Source organism: Piliocolobus tephrosceles, chromosome 4 (genome assembly GCF_002776525.5).
Source record: "Piliocolobus tephrosceles isolate RC106 chromosome 4, ASM277652v3, whole genome shotgun sequence".
Lineage (NCBI taxonomy): Eukaryota > Metazoa > Chordata > Mammalia > Primates > Cercopithecidae > Piliocolobus > Piliocolobus tephrosceles.
The window spans coordinates 154,859,791-154,876,624 of NC_045437.1; the positions used below are offsets into that span (position 1 = coordinate 154,859,791).

At 46.3% G+C, this 16,834-nt stretch overlaps 1 protein-coding gene across 1 annotated transcript in view; it reads right to left on the reverse strand.

Annotated features, from left to right (window-relative positions):
- CATSPER3 (cation channel sperm associated 3) overlaps window positions 1-16,834 on the reverse strand; it is a 55,618-nt gene that overhangs the window by 1,956 nt on the left and 36,828 nt on the right. Inside the window, exons 5-8 of the mRNA XM_023195809.1 lie at window positions 13,447-13,686; window positions 2,006-2,188; window positions 1,167-1,307; window positions 279-392 (exon numbers count right to left, since the gene is read on the reverse strand). Of these exons, the coding sequence (XP_023051577.1) occupies window positions 279-392; window positions 1,167-1,307; window positions 2,006-2,188; window positions 13,447-13,686 (678 nt within the window). The remainder of the gene's footprint in view (window positions 1-278; window positions 393-1,166; window positions 1,308-2,005; window positions 2,189-13,446; window positions 13,687-16,834) is intronic.

Genomic DNA, 16,834 nt, shown 5'->3' on the forward strand with positions numbered 1-16,834 from the left:
TGGCCCCAAAGGGCCCAGCAGTATAGTTCTGCCCACAACAGAGGGAGACATTATAATCACAGCACTCAACACTCTGAGAGGTCCAGAGAAACACAAAAATGCCAACAGTAAAGGCTGATTCTATAAAACATGGGAGGAAGGCGGCTGTCTTACCTAAGGTTGCAGGTGCCTGAGGCCACCTGCTCTCTACACAGGCACCACGGCCCCTCCTCCTCGCCATCCCATCAGCCTGATGATCCATCCACCCATCTGTCCACCTGCCTGTGGGGGCCATTCACCTGCATCAGCCTGCTGATCTCCTCCTGCTGCCGCTGCAGAATCACCTGCTTCTCTTCCATGAGCTTCGCCTGCCGCTCCAACATCCGCTCTCGCTCCAACTTTTTGATGGCGTCCTAGAGAGTCAGACAATGGAGGTCAACTACAGGCTCTTGCTACATGCCCAGACCCAGTCTTTCCTCTTCCTCAGCCTTGCACCACTGCTCAGGCCCTCAGCAGGAGCACTTTTCCCCACACAGTGCCAGCCCCCAGTCAAGCTGCCAACCGCAGCTGTAGAGGCTTCCTAGGCCCCACCATCCTGTTGACCACCATCAGCAGGCAAGGCAAATGCAATGGCTCAGGGAAGAGAGTTGGGCCGGGTGAGGGACAGGCCCATCTGGCCTCCTCTACTCCACTTCATTGGGAAGACACAGCTATACAGCTCCTGGAGATGGCCGAATAGGAACAGCTTCAGTCTCCATCTCCCAGCGCGAGCGACACAGAAGACCGGTGATTTCTGCATTTTCAACTGAGACTGCGCCTCTGGGGACAGGGCTCAGCTAAAGGAGCAGAAGCCTGTGAAACGCGAACGACTCTGTCTGACAGCTTTGAAGAGAGCAGTGGATCTCCCAACACGGAGGTTGAGATCTGAGAAGGGGCAGTCTGCCTGCTCAAGTGGGTCACTGACCCCTGAGTAGCCTAACTGGGAGACATCCCCCACTAGGGGCAGTCTGACACCCCACACCTCACAGGGTGGAGTACACCCCTGAGAGGAAGCTTCCAAAGCAAGAATCAGACAGGTGCACTCGCTGTTCAGCAATATTCTATCTTCTACAGCTCCTGGAGACTTGCCCTACAGCTCCACGTGCCACACCTGCCCTGACCTCCGATCCTCACAGGCGGGGCCTCACCTCCGTGTGCTTGACGATCACACCCAGGAACATGTTGAGGAGGATGAAAGAGGCGAGCAAGATGAAGATGATGGCGAATGGGCGGCTCAAAGCAAATTCCCGAATGTCCAACTGCTTCTGCAGGTCTGTCCAGCCATCAACCTGCTCAGGCAGGGCAGCGTATGCTGAGGACCCAGGCCCAGTGGCACAGGCCTCCTCTTCACCTACACTAGGGGAGTGCCAGGCCCACTGAGGAGGAGGGTGGCTCTGCTTCCACATCATCCCCTCAGCACCTCTCAGTCCACTGGCTCCAGCACATACGTGATGGCCTGGGAAGGCAGAACACACCTGGCTGGGGATGCTACTGACCAACATGCCTCGAGGTCTCTTTTCTCAAGGCCTCCCAACCCTCCCAGAAAGACACTGCCTCTCTGCCAGGCCCACCTTCGAAAAGACCCCACTCTTTCCAGAGTCCAGCAGAATCTAAATTTCTAGATTTGGGTTTTACATGCTTCTTCTAGGTGGATTTGTGACAGCCGGTTCCCCACAAGGCTATGTGACATGGGTTTCATTTATAAATTAAACTGAATCCAAATGAATTATTATTTGAGACCTCTGCAAAGTTTGATCACCCTGTGAGACATGTAGAAGCACTCTAAGGAATCACAGGCCTAGAGGGATGGAGCCCTGTGCAGGGTGCTGGCTTGTGATAGGGAACAGACCCCAGCTTCCCTGGTCCCAACTGAGTACCTGGACATGAGGAAAGCCCCATGTGAGGCCCCACATGTCCACACACTCACACCACCTAGGCTGTCCCTTCCCAAGGCCCCTGCCCTCACCACTGTTCCCAAACACAGTACCATGGCCAAGCTGAAGAGGGTGAAGAAAGCCGCACCCAGGTTCCCCCAGTTATCGTGGTCACCGTTGTCTGCAGATCCAAACTGGCAGAAGCCCAAGACAGCAAAGATGAACATGAGGAGGAAGAGCAGGAGGAGCACAGAGGCCACAGGGTAGATTGTCTGTCCCATGGCAGTGATCACCGTCTGCAAGGCAGGGACACTGTGGTAGGTGAGGGTGCCACTGGGCTGGGTGGGGTCCAGGGACAGAGGTCCATTCTGCCCAGTTCACAGCTGTCCCTAGCAACTGGTGCCAGGGACAAATGCACATGTCATATGGGGCAAGACTTACGCTCAATAAGGGTGGGTGGGTGGGTGGGTGGGTTGGTTGGTTGGATAAACTAACAAATTAATGAAGTGAATCAGAACTGTGCCCAGATTGAGGGCTGGATCCATTTAACAGTGCTTCACCAATGTCTGACATCCACTCTCAGTCAATTCTCTCAGGTCTGAGGTGACCACTCCACTTGAACCCCAACCTGACTGTGCGGTCATCTCAGGGCATCCTGCTCCTGCTTCTCAGCTGAGGGCCAGCCCTGAATGCTTTCTGCCCCAGGCCCAGGAGGAGTAGGGGAGCGACCCTGGGAGTGAGTATACAGAGGGCCAAGAGGAATGTGGCTCCCTGGTCCTTGTCGGCCCCATCTTCACACGTAGGTCCCTGTCTTGTAACCTCAGTCTTGCCCCATATGACATGTGCATTTGTCTTATCTCCCCACTACATTGCCCATTTCTGGGAGCACCATGTATGACTGCTTATTCATTCTTCCTGCTCTGGAGTCTTGCATGCAGTAGGCACTCAATGCATGTTCACCTACCTAGACGTTTCACAGACATAACTTCAAGGTAGGTAGGTGTTATCATTCTTCCCATTTCAAAATGAGCGGTCACAGGCTCAAAGAAGCAAACTGTCTTGGCCAGGGTCACACTCCAACACAATGGCAGAGCTGTGACCAACTCTCAAGGCCTTTGCCCCATGCCACCACCTTCAACCACTAATGACCCTGAGCACAGAGACTGTTTACTGGCTTAGTACTAGGAAAGGAGGTCCTTAGAGCTAAGAAACAAGGCAGTACAGTTTGGACAGTTTGGGGTAACCTGGGAAACAGAGAGACAGTCCCAGAGCCCTGGGCTGCCCTGCGTGTGGAACGGTTTGGCGCTACCTGCAGGGGTGAATGCACACCAGATGCCTCCCATCTCTCCTTGGGAAAAGAAAATAAGTGTTTTTGGATTAATTGCAAAAGAGCTGAGATTTTTTTTTTTTTGAGACAGAGTCTTGCTCTGTCGCCTAGGCTGGAGTGCAGTGGCGCGATCTCGGCTCACTGCAAGCTCCGCCTCCCGGGTTCACGCCATTCCCCTGCCTCAGCCTCCTGAGTAGCTGGGACTACAGGCGCCCGCCACCACACCTGGCAATTATTTTTTTATTTTTTGTATTTTTAGTAGAGATGGGGTTTCACGTGTTAGCCAGGATGGTCTTGATCCCCTGACCTTGTGATCCACCCACCTTGGCCTCCCAAAGTGCTGGGATTACAGGTGTGAGCCACCACGCCCGGCCGAGATTTTTTTTTTCTTAATGCCTTCCTCCCCACTAAACAGAGGCAGAACTTCTTTCCCAAGGACTAAGATGAAAGCAGTAAATCCTCATGAGAAAAGCTGTGATGAGATGTAGTCTGCAGATCAGGTTTTTAGTGGGAAGAGAGGAACACTGGGTGGTAGAACCCAAAGCCTGTGCAGAAGGGTTGCGGGGAGGCCTGGCTGGGCCTCCTACCTCCAGGCCAGCCCACAAGCTGGTGCCACCTGAGGTCCAAGCTGAGTAACCTTTAGAGCAGCAGTGGAGGAACAGACACGCTCTCCTGGGAGCCCCATATAGGACCCATGACAGCTGGATTTGGCCAAGTTCTTTAAGCACAATCCACGCAGGCCCTCTAGGGCACAGTCCAGAAAGGTACAGAAATCCAGTCCTAAGAGAGGGTTGCCCAGTTCCCCTTAGGCCAGTAGCTCCCTCCTGAGGAAGTCCTAAGCTTTTGAGGCCCATGGTGTGGCCCCCATTGGATGTGTGATTTTGAATTCCCAAATCCTTTTGCGGGGGGCAACTCCCTGTACCCAGTTCAGCTCTCCCAGGCTCTGGATCAAGCCACAGCCCTGGAGCATTCTGGATGTGGAAACGAGCTCCAGGCAAGGCAGGTACCCAGGCCCAGTGCTTGGAGGGAGCCCTCCTACACAGCCCCTTGGATGTGTGGAAGATGATCTGGCAGGGAGGAAGGGGGACTGATGCTCACACCACAGCCCAGCATCTGAAGGTTGTTTCCAGGCTGAAACACAGATGAACATTTGCACATCTCTGTGCAAAACAACATTTCCTCATGGTGCAGGTTTATTGTCATGAGGTAGAAGGCAGAGTGTCATTTTAATCAATCAGGGGTCAGGAGCCAAGAAGGTGCCAGAGTGCCATCTCTGGGCTCTGAGATTGTAGCCCTTTATTTAAGGGCTCCTTTAGACTTGAATTAATACAAATTAGCTCAGAGGTGCAAGTGCCGACCATGGGCAGGTCCAGCTCCCCCTGGCCAGCAGGCCAGCCAACATTCAGAGGGCATGTTATCCAGGGTCACTTCTGTGCCTCTGGCACTCTGAGGTCCTATGACATCCCAAGGCTACAGGACAGCCACAGCTCAGGGTGGTTGGTGATCCCCAGGGAATCACTCTAGGATGCAAGGCCCTGCTTAATGACAGAAAACCCATGAGGCCAAAGCTGGGGTGCATGCATGTGTGCCTGTTGCCTCTGCATGCCCAGGGTCTCTGTGCATGCCTACAAGGACAAAAGGCTGAGCAGTCCCCAAGCAGGCCAGCTTGCTCTGGGATACAGCCCTTGGCTAGCAGGAGCCTCTGCCACAACACAGCAAAGACAGGTGCACTGAGCCAGCAGCCAGTGTCCACAGCCTTGAGGTGCCGGTCTAGTCACTGCCCCTGCCCCTTTCTTCCAAGATGGAAACCCTCCCTGCCACCAGTCCTTCCTGCTTCCCTCCTCTCCTGGCCTCATCTGAAAGTCCTCTATCAGCAGAGGACTTCACAACCCAGCTCCCCTCTCCAAGAAGGCTGCCTATCCCTAACAGCCCTCAGATTCAGGGGACCACCATCTGCCTTATCCTGGGATCCCCTGTTTTCACAGGCACAGCCCCAGCTTTTGGGCAGGGCCAACCTTCCAGCTTCCCCCTCTCCCTCATGTCTTAAAATCTCTGCCTCCAGATTCAGTACCTCCTTCTCCAGCCAACCCTGCTGTCAGCCTGGGGGCCTTCCACATCTTTATGGAAGATGCCAGGCCTCTTTACCCCTGGGCTTCCCTCTCTAGTAACCCTGGTGCCACTCCTGGCCCCTGCTCCCTTGGTGCCCAACACCTGGAAAAACCAGATCACACTTCCCACTGCCAGATCCCGCCCTTGCTCTGGGGTGCCCACCTGACCATGAACATCTCGGGCCTCCAGTCTTCTTTACCTTCCACCTTCCTTCCTCTCGTCCCTGTTGACTCCAGTGCCCAGCACCTTACATACTTCCTTCCTTCTAGGACACATTGCAAGGTCTGTCTGTAACCTGAAAAATGGGGAGCTACCCTCAGGCTTGAAACCTAGGGTGCTGCAATTGGATGTGCACTTTCAAGATCCTCCCCCCGCTGCTGGGGCATTTCTGTTCCAGGGCTCCCAGTAGTGTGGGACGCCATTGCAGGAATCCAGGTAAGGCTGATGGTGACAGGGATGAAGAGATGTGGACAAGTCAATAACCACCGAGGAGGTCACACAACAAAGCTTGAGAGAGGAGTCTAAGTAGACAGTCAAATTTATGACTTGGCAACTGAATGCGGGTGGGGAACCCCTCTTTACCAAGAGATGAAATACTGGAGGAGATGATGGCCGAATAGGAAAAGCTCCAGTCTATAGCTCCCAGCGTGAGTGATGCAGAAGACGGGTAATTTCTGCACTTCCAACTGAGGTACCAGGTTCATCTCACTGGGGCTTGTCAGACAGTGGGTGCAGGACAGTGGATGCAGGTCACCGAGCGAGAGCCGAAGCAGGGGGAGGCATCGCCTCACCTGGGAAGCACAGGGGTCAGGGAATTCCCTTTCCTAGCCAAGGGAAGCTGTGACAGATGGCACCTGGAAAATCAGGTCACTCTCACCCTAATACTGTACTTTTCCAATGGTCTTACCAAATGGCACACCAGGAGATTATATCCCACGCATGGCTCAGAGGGTCCCGCACCCACTGAGCCTCACTCATTGTTAGCACAGCAGTCTGAGATCGAACTGCAAGGTGGCAGCGAGGCTGGGGGAGGGGCACCCACCATTGCTGAGGTTTGAGTAGGTAAACTGGTGGAGTCCACTGCAGCTCAAGGAGGCCTGCCTGCCTCTGTAGACTCCACCTCTGGGGGCAGGGAATAGCTGAAAAAAGGCAGCAGAAACTTCTGCAGACTTAAATGTCCCTGTCTGACAGTTTTGAAGAGAGTAGTGGTTCTCCCAGCATGGAGTTTGAGATCTGAGAAGGGATAGACTGCCCCCTCAAGTGGGTCCCTGACCCCCAAGTAGCCTAACTGGGAGGTAGCTCCCAGTAGGGGCCAACAGACACCTCACATGGCTGGGTGCCCCTCTGAGATGAAGCTTCCAGAGAAACAATCAGGCAGCAACATTTGCTGTTCTGCAATATTTGCTATTCTGCAGTCTCCACTGGTGATACCCAGGCAAACAGGGTCTGGAGTGGACTTCCAGCAAACTCCAACAGACCTGCAGCTGAAGGTCCTGACTGTTAGAAGGAAAACTAACAAACAGAAAGCCAAAACCCCATCTGTATGTCACCATCGTCAAAGACCAAAGGTAGATAAAACCACAAAGATGGGGAGAAACCAGAGCAGAAAAGCTGAAAATTCTAAAAATCAGAGCACCTCTTCTCCTCCAAAGGAATGCAGCTCCTCGCCAGCAACAGAACAAAGCTGGACGGAGAATGACTTTGACGAGTTGAGAGAAGAAGTCTTCAGACGATCATAATTCTCCGAGCTAAAGAAGGATGTTCAAACCCATCACAAAAAAGCTAAAAACCTTGAAAAAAGATTAGATGAATGGCTAACTAGAATAACCAGTGTAGAGAAGTCCTTAAATGACCTGAAGAAGCTGATAATCAGGCACAAGAACTATGTGAAGCATGCACAAGCTTCAGTAGCTGATTCGATCAACTGGAAGAAAGGGTATCAGTGATTGAAGATCAAATGAATGAAATGAAGTGAGAAGAGAAGTCTAGAGAAAAAAAAATGAAATAAACAAACCTCCAAGAAATATGGGACTATGTGAAAAGACCAAATCTACGTCTGATGGGTGTACCTGAAAGTGATGGGGAGAAGGGAACTAAGTTGGAAAACACCCTTCAGGATATTATCCAGGAGGACTTCCCCAACCTAGCAAGGCAGGCCAACATTTAAATTCAGGAAATACAGAGAACACCACAAAGATACTCCTCAAGAAGAGCAACTCTAAGACACATAATTATCAGATTCACCAAAGTTGAAATGAAGGAAAAAATGTTAAGGGCAGCCAGAGAGAAAGATTGGGTTATCCACAAAGGGAAGCCCATCAGACTAACAGCGGATCTCTCGGCAGAAACTCTACAAGCCCAAACAGAGTGGGAACCAATATTCAACATTCTTAAAGAAAAGAATTTTCAACCCAGAATTTCATATCCAGCCAAACTAAGCTTCATAAGTGAAGGAGAAATAAAATCCTTTACAGACAAGCAAATGCTGAGAGATTTTGTCACCACCAGGCCTGCTTTACAAGAGCTCCTGAAGGAAGCACTAAACATGGAAAGGAACAACTGGCACCAGCCACTGCAAAAACATGCCAAATTGTAAAGACCATTGATGCTAGGAAGAAACTGCATCAACTAACAAGCAAAATAACCAGCTAACATCATAATGACAGGATCAAATTCACACAAAACAATTTTAACCTTAAATGTAAATGGGCTAAATGCTCCAATTAAAAGGTACAGACTGGCAAATTGGATAAAGAGTCAAGACCCATTAGTGTGCTGTATTCAGGAGACCCATCTCACATGCAGAGACACACATAGGCTCAAAATAAAGGGATGGAGGAAGATCTACCAAGCAAACGGAAAACAAAACAAAAAAAAAAAAAGCAGGGGTTGCAATCCTAGTCTCCAATAAAACAGACTTTAAACCAATAAAGATCAAAAGAGACAAAGAAGGCCATTACATAATGGTAACGGGATCAACTCAACAAGAAGAGTTAACTAACCTAAATATATATGCACCCAATACAAGCACCCATATTCATAAAGCAAGTCCTTAGAGACCTACAAAGAGACTTAGACTCCCACACAATAATAATGGGAGACTTTAACACCCCACTGTCAACATTAGACAGATCCACGAGACAGAAAGTTAACAAGGATATCCAGGAACTGAACTCAGCTCTGCATGAAGCAGACCTAATAGGCATCTACAGAACTTTGCACCCCAAATCAACAGAATATACATTCTTCTCAGCACCACATTGCACTTATTCCAAAATTGACCACATAGTTGGAAGTAAAGCACTCCTCAGCAAATGTAAAAGAACAGAAATTATAACAAACTGTCTCTCAGACCACAGTGCAATCAAACTAGAACTCAGGACTAAGAAACTCAATCAAAACCGCTCAACTACATGGAAACTGAACAACCTGCTCCTGAATGACTACTGGGTACATAACGAAATGAAGACAGAAATAAAGATGTTCTTTGAAACCAATGAGAACAAAGACACAACATACCAGAATCTCTGGGACACATTTAAAGCAGTGTGCAGAGGGAACTTTATAGCTCTAAATGTCCACAAGAGAAAGCAGGAAAGATCTAAAATTGACACCCTAACATCACAATTAAAAGAATTAGAGAAGCAAGAGCAAACACATTCAAATGTTAGCAGAAGGCAAGAAATAACTAAGATCAGAGCAGAACTGAAGGAGATAGAGACACAAAAAAAGCCCTTCAAAAAGTCAATGAAACCAGGAGCTGGTTTTTTGAAAAGATCAACAAAATTGATAGACTGCTAGCAAGACTAACAAAGAAGAAAAGAGAGAAGAATCAAATAGATGCAATAAAAAATGATAAAGGGGTTATCACCACCGATCCCACAGAAATACCAACTACCATCAGAGAATACTATAAACACCTCTATGCAAATAAACTAGAAAATCTAGAAGAAATGGATAAATTCCTGGACACATACACCCTTCCAAGACTAAACCAGGAAGAAGATGAATCCCTGAATAGACCAATAACAGGCTCCAAAATTGAGGCAATAATTAATAGCCTACCAACCAAAAAAAGGCCAAGACCAGACGGATTCATAGCCGAATTCTACCAGAGGTATAAGGAATGGTACCATTCCTTCTGAAACTATTCCAATCAATACAAAAAGAGGGAATCCTCCCTAACTCATTTTATGAGGCCAGCATCATCCTGAACCAAAGCCTGGCAGAGACACAACAAAAAAGAGAATTTTAGACCAATATCCCTGATGAACATTGATGCAAAAATCCTCAATAAAATACTGGCAAACCAAATCCAGAGCACATCAAACAGTTTATCCACCATGATCACGTGGGCTTCATCCCTGGGATGCAAGGCTGGTTCAACACATGCAAATCAGTAAATGTAATCCATCATATAAACAGAACCAAAGACAAAAACCAAAAGATTATCTCAATAGATGCAGAAAAGGCCTTCAACTAAATTCAATAGCCCTTCATGCTAAAAACACTCAATAAATTAGGTATCGATGGGACGTATCTCAAAATAATAAGAGCTATTTATGACAAACCCACAGCCAATATCATACTGAATGGGCAAAAATTGGAAGCATTCCCTTTGAAAACTGGCACAAGACAGGGATGCCCTCTCTCACCACTCCTATTCAACATAGTGTTGGAAGTTCTGGCCAGGGCAATCAGGCAGGAGAAAGAAATAAAGGGTATTCAATTAGGAAAAGAGGAAGTCAAATTGTCCCTGTTTGCAGATGACATGATTGTATATTTAGAAAACCCCATTGTCGCAGCCCAAAATCTCCTTAAGCTGATAAGCAACTTCAGCAAAGTCTCAGGATACAAAATCAATGTGCAAAAATCACAAACATTCCTATATGCCAGTAACAGACAGAGAGCCAAATCATCAGTGAACTCCCATTCACAATTGCTTCAAAGAGAATAAAATACCTAGGAATCCAACTTACAAAGGATGTAAAGGACCTCTTCAAGGAGAACTAAAAACCACTGCTCAACAAAATAAAAGAGGACACAAACAAATGGAAGAATGTTCCATGCTCATGGATAGGAAGAATCAATATTGTGAAAATGGCCATACTGCCCAAGGTAATTTATAGATTCAATGCCATCCCCATTAAGCTACGAAAGACTTTCTTTGCAGAATTGGAAAAAAACTACTTTAAAGTTCATACGGAACCAAAAAAGAGCCCGCATTGCCAAGACAATCCTAAGCAAAAAGAACAAAGCTGGAGGCATCATGCTACCCGACTTCAAACTACACTACAAGGCTACAGTAACCAAAACAGCATGGTACTGGTACCAAAACAGAGATATAGACCAACGGAACAGAATAGAGCCCTCAGAAACAATACCACACAACTACAACCAATTGATCTTTGACAAACCTGACAAAGCAAGAAATGGGGAAAGGATTCCCTATTCAATAAATAGTGCTGGGAAAACTGGCTAGCCATATGTATAAAGCTGAAACTGGATCCCTTCCTTAAACTTTATACAAAAATTAATTCAAGATGGATTAAAGACTTAAATGTTGCACCTAAAACTATAAAAACCCTAGAAGAAAACCTAGGCAATACCATTCAGGTCATGGGCATGGGCAAGGACTTCATGTCTAAAACACCAAAATAATTGCAACAAAAGCCAAAATTGACTAATGGGATCTAATTAAACTAAAGAGCTTCTGCACATCAAAAGAAACTACCATCAGAGTGAACAGGCAACCTACAGAATGGGAGAAAATTTTTCCAATCTACCCATTTGACAAAAGGTTAATATCCAGAATCTACAAAGAACTCAAACAAATTTACAAGAAAAAATCAAACAACCCCATCAAAAAGGGGGTAAAGGATATGAACAGACACTTCTCAAAAGAAGACATTCATGCAGCCAACAGACACATGAAAAAATGCTCATCATAACTGGCCATCAGAGAAATGCAAATCAAAACCACAATAAGATAAGATACCATCTCACACCAGTTAGAATGGCGATCATTAAAAAGTCAGGAAACAACAGGTGCTGGAGAGGATGTGGAGAAACAGGAACACTTTTACACTGCTGGTGGGAGTGTAAACTAGTCCAACCATTGTGGAAGACAGTATGGCGATTCCTCAAGGATCACAAACTAGAAATACCATTTGACCCAGCCATCCCATTACTGGGTATATACCCAAAGGATTATAAATCATGCTGCTATAAAGACACATGCACATGTATGTTAATCACGGTACTATTCACAATTGCAAAGACTTGGAACCAACCCAAATGCCCATCAATGATAGACTGGATTAAGAAAATGTGGCACATATACACCATGGAATACTATGCAGCCATAAAAAGGATGAGTTCATGTCCTTTGTAGGGACATGGATGAAGCTGGAAACCATCATTCTCAGCAAACTATCACAAGGACAGAAAACCAAACACCGCATGTTCTCACTCATAGGTGGGAATTGAACAATGAGAACACTTGGACACAGGAAGGGGAACATCACACACCGGGGCCTGTCATAGGGTGGGGGTACGGGGGAGGGATAGTATTAGGAGATATACCTAATGTAAATGATGAGTTAATGGGTGCAGCACACCAACATGGCACATGTATACCTATGTAACAAATCTGTACATTGTGCACATGTACCCTAGAACTTAAAGTATTAGAAAAAAAAAAAAAGAAAGAAAAAAAAAAAAAGAAATGAGGAGAAGCCAGGGTTTGGGATTTGAGGTTGGGGATGGGGATGAGTGACAAGTTCAGTTTAGACACATCAAATTTGAGAAGCCTGTGAGATGCCCAGGGTGCAGTTGGGTCTAAAGGTCAAAGAGAGAGGGGTAGGCAGGTGGAGGGTCCTGGAAAGTGGAAAAGATCACCCAGAGAGGATGTGCAGGGGGAGCAGAGGAGGAGAACTCAGGGACCATCCTGAGAAAACAGCATGTATGAGCCAGGCAAAGGATAAACACTCCTGACAAGTCAGGCTGGAGGAAAACCAAGAGAAAGGAGTGACAAGGATGCCAAGGGAACTGGCCACTGGATTTGAAGACAAGGAGGTTGCTGGCAACCTCAGAGAGGCTAGATATTCTGGAGTGTAGGGAAAGCAGCTAGGGCATAAATGACGGACAGGGAAGTGGGACTGGAAGTACAGACACTTTTCCCCAGAAGGTTCGCCATGAAGAGAAGGAGAGGGAAGGCTGGATTGCGTTGTTTGAGAGGGGACACACACAGGCAGGCGCTGGCTTACATGACAGCAAGAAACAAACGAAGGTGTGTGCATGGCAGGGGAGACCTCTAACGTTCCCCTTCTCTTCTCTACCCAGGCCTGGGGCTCCCAGAATGTGGGGCCAGGCCCTAGAGAGCAAGCCACCCAAGCCCAGGCGAGGGGCAGCCCCTGGCAGGACAGGTCAACACACCCCGACTGAACACAGGAACCCAGACCAGCCCCCGCCTGGAGAAGCATGGACACTGGGTGCAGAGCTAGGTAAACCTACTGTGCACAGGACAAGTGCCTGAGGGCACGATTCAGGGCGGGGGGGGGGGGGGCAGCCCTGAGGTTCTTTCTGAAGCCTCTGAGTCAAGGGAATGTTGGTCACTCCATGGTTTTCAGCAACCCAGAAAGACTTCTCAGCAGCAGTAGCCCTTCCAGAGCCACCTTACAGAAGCACAGAGACTATTCCCAGCAAGACAGCAGCAGACTCTCAGCTGTTTGGGGACAGCAGCTAGTGGCCTGGGCCACCAAAAAGCTGAGGCGTCCTAGGTATGTAGTTCAAAGGATGTGCAGCATAAGAAAATCAGGCACTTTGCAGCACGAGAGAGAGGAAAAGTTCAGATGTGGCCTCTGGAGTCAGACACACCTTTCAAATCTCAGCTCTGACATTTCACCACTGGGTGATCTCAATTTCCTCATCTGTAAAATGGAGCTAATGATACCGTTCTTAGAATTGTTTTAAGATTAAATGAGATAATATTGGTAAAGATCAACCTGCCACACACGTTGGACTCAACAACTGGAAGTCATTATTTCCTTAGGGTCTTCGGGGCAAATGGGCCTACAGCCTGCCCTCCCAGCACCATGGCACCCCCAGCACACTCACCCGCATGCCCCGGCTATAGCTGATAAGCTTGAGGACGCGCAGGGACTGCAGGCCTTCAACGATATGCATGTAAGTGAACTGTCTGCCCATGAGCTCGCGGACGGTATAGGGGAGAAGCATAATGATGATAATGATCGCATCCAGTAGGTTGTAGCCGTCCTTCCAGTAGTTGATGGGGTCCACATAGAGCTTCATGGACAACTCAGATGTGCAGATGGACATAAAGAAGATCTCCGAGAGCTACAGGGGTAGCAAGGGTTGGAGAAGTCAGACCGAGCTGCACAGCCCTAGAGCTCTGGCCTGCTCCCTGCCTGAGCCCTGGAAGGGGTGCTCCTATGTCACCCATGTAAGAGAGAAATCCAGGCAGAGTTCCTGGCACACAGCGGACGCTTAGTGTGCCTGACTCCCTTCCCCTTCTCTGTCCTTCCTACCCTGTGGCCCTATGCCTGGGGCTGGGTGTGACCCTGGGTGCTTGGGAATGACCGCCTGGCAGACAGAATGACTGCAGAGGCTCCAGCATACTGCAACTCCACCTGAATATAAGGTTTCCCAAGGGAAGGTCCCAAGAGTTTTCTGACCAACCTGAATATACAAACTTTGAGGAATATAGATGAAATACACAGATATCTACTTATGTTTAATCTATTAACTTAATCATACATATTCAATCTGTTTCTGAAGAATATCTTTTAGTTTATGAACCAATCTTCTTCAAATTCTTTTCATGCATCTACAACTCTAATGGCTTTGTTTTTACCAAGAAGTACTCTTTGTGTCATCTAAGTGTTTCCTTCCCATCACATCTTGACTATCACGCAAATCCATTCACTCACTGGAAGAGCTGTGATTGAGCACCCACCCTGTACCAAGCAAACATCATTTTAGGCACTGGGAAATGCAACAATGAGTCAGACAGAAAATGTCCAGCCCCCAGGAAGCTTACAGTCTAGTAGGAGAGACAGAAATAAATGCTGGAACAAATGTATATAGAATATAATGTCAGGCAGGAAGGAAAATAAACCAGCCAAAGGAGATAAAGGGACTCACCAGGTTGGAGGAGAAGAGGCAGTCCTAGCAGCTATTTTAGAAAAGATGGAAGCAACCAAACACAGAAGGACAAATATCACATGTTCTCACTCATCTGTGGGAGCTAAAACAGTGGATCTCATGAAGATAAAGAGTAGACTGGTGGTTACCAGAGGCCAGGAAGGGCAGGGAATGAAGAGGGGTTGGTTAATGGTTACAAATATACACTGAGAAGAAATAAGACCTAATGTTCAATAGATCAATAAAGTGACTATAGTTAACATCAATCTATTGTGCATTTCAAGATAACTAGAAGAGAATAATTCAAATGTTCCTAGCATAAGAAAAAGATAAACATTTAAGGCAATTATCCTGATTTGATTATATGAATGTATCAAGTTATCATATGTAGCCCAAAATATGTATATCTAATATGTATTGGAAGGAAAGAAGGAAGGAAGGAAGGAAGGAAGGAAGGAAGGAGGGAGGAAAGGAAAAAAAAAGGAAGGGAGGGAGGGAGGGAGGCAGGGAGGGAAAGAAAGGTGGTCAACAGAGGTTTCGCTGAAGGCAGGAATCGAGACAAAATAAAAACTGAGGGGAACACTTTGAGGAAGTGAAGGAATGGTGAGTCCAAGAGCCCGAGGGAGAAAAAGAGGCTGTTCAAGGAACAGCAAAGTCAGCAGGGCTAGAACAGAAACAGGGAGAGCAGAGCAGGAGAGGTGGTTAGACAAGCAAACTGTCATGCCTTGTAGGCCTGGTGAGGACTTTGAATTTTAATCTCAGCCTCGGAGAATTTTGAGGAAGGAAGTGATCTGAACTAATTTACGTTTTTAAGATATCTCAAAATGATTCTTGTATGTTTTATTGTACACATGTCTAAAGTATCTCTCAGATATATACCTAGGAGTGGAATTACTGTGTTGTAGGATATGAATGTCTTAACTTCACTATATATTGGCAAATTGTTTTCTGAAGTTATTGAACCAATATACTTTAATATCAGCAATGTTCCTCTTGTTCTACATCCTTGCTAACACTTTGACTATCAGACTTCATCAATCTGACGAATATGAAATAGTATCCTATTTTTAAATTTTCGTTTCTCTAATTATGAATAAACTTGGGCATTTTTATATATTTAAATTATGAATTGCCTGTTTCTAATCTTTTGCCAAATTTTCTGATGGATTGTTTTGTCTTTTTCTTATTGATCAGGAAGACATCTTTTATACATTTTGAATCCTAATGCTTTGCCTGTTATATGTGTTACAAATATCTTCTCCCACACCAACTTATCACATTGACTTTTCACCTTTTTTATAGTTTTTGTTTGTTTGTTTGAGATAGAGTCTCACTTTGTCACCCAGGCTGGAGTGCAGTGGCATGATCTCAGCTCACTGCAACCTCTGCCTCCCAGGTTCAAGCGATTCTCTTGCCTCAGCTTCCCAGGTAGCTGGGATTACAGGCGCCTGCCACCACGCCCGGCTAATTTTTGTATTTTTAGTAGAGATAGGGTTTCACCATGTTGGCCAGGCTGATCTCAAACTCCTGATCTCAAGTGATCTGCCCGCGTCGGCCTCCCAAAGTGCTGGGATTACAGGTGTGAGCCACCATGCCTGGACAGTTTCATATGTTTATAATTATATCTTCCACGCAGGTAAACCATATAGTCCAGGTTTGTTTGTTTTGGGTAGTAGAAATTTTAAACTAAGACAATGCTTTATAGCCATTAAAGGATATATAATTTTTATTTCAGGTTTTTGCTTTCTTATTGAGAGTCAGTTTTATAATTTTTTTAAGAAAATTATCTATTTCAGCTAGGTTTTCAAACTTATTGGCATAAAATTGTGAGATTTCTGATATCTACTGTATCTATCCCTTTTTAATTCCTAATTTAGGGCTTCTATTTATTTTGATCGTCTCATAAACAAAGTTCTTTATTTTATAATTATTTTCTGAGAGCTAACTTTTGGTTTTGTTGATACTTTCTAGATATATTCTATTGAATCTTCATTTTCTCTTTCATCAATTTCTACTCTTATCTTTACTATTTCCTTCTTTCTACTGTTTTTGGTGTTATTCTGTGGCTCTTCTCCCAACAGTTCAGCTCATTAATTTTTAAAATTGAGATATCATCTGACAAAGGGCTAATTTCCAGAATCTACAAAGAACTCAAACAAATATACAAGAAAAAAACAAACAACCCCATCAAAAAGTGGGCAAAGGATATGAACAGACATTTCTCAAAAGAAGACATTCATACAGCCAACAGACACATGAAAAAATGCTCATCATCACTCGCCATCAGAGAAATGCAAATCAAAACCACAATGAGATACCATCTCACACCAGTTAGAATGGC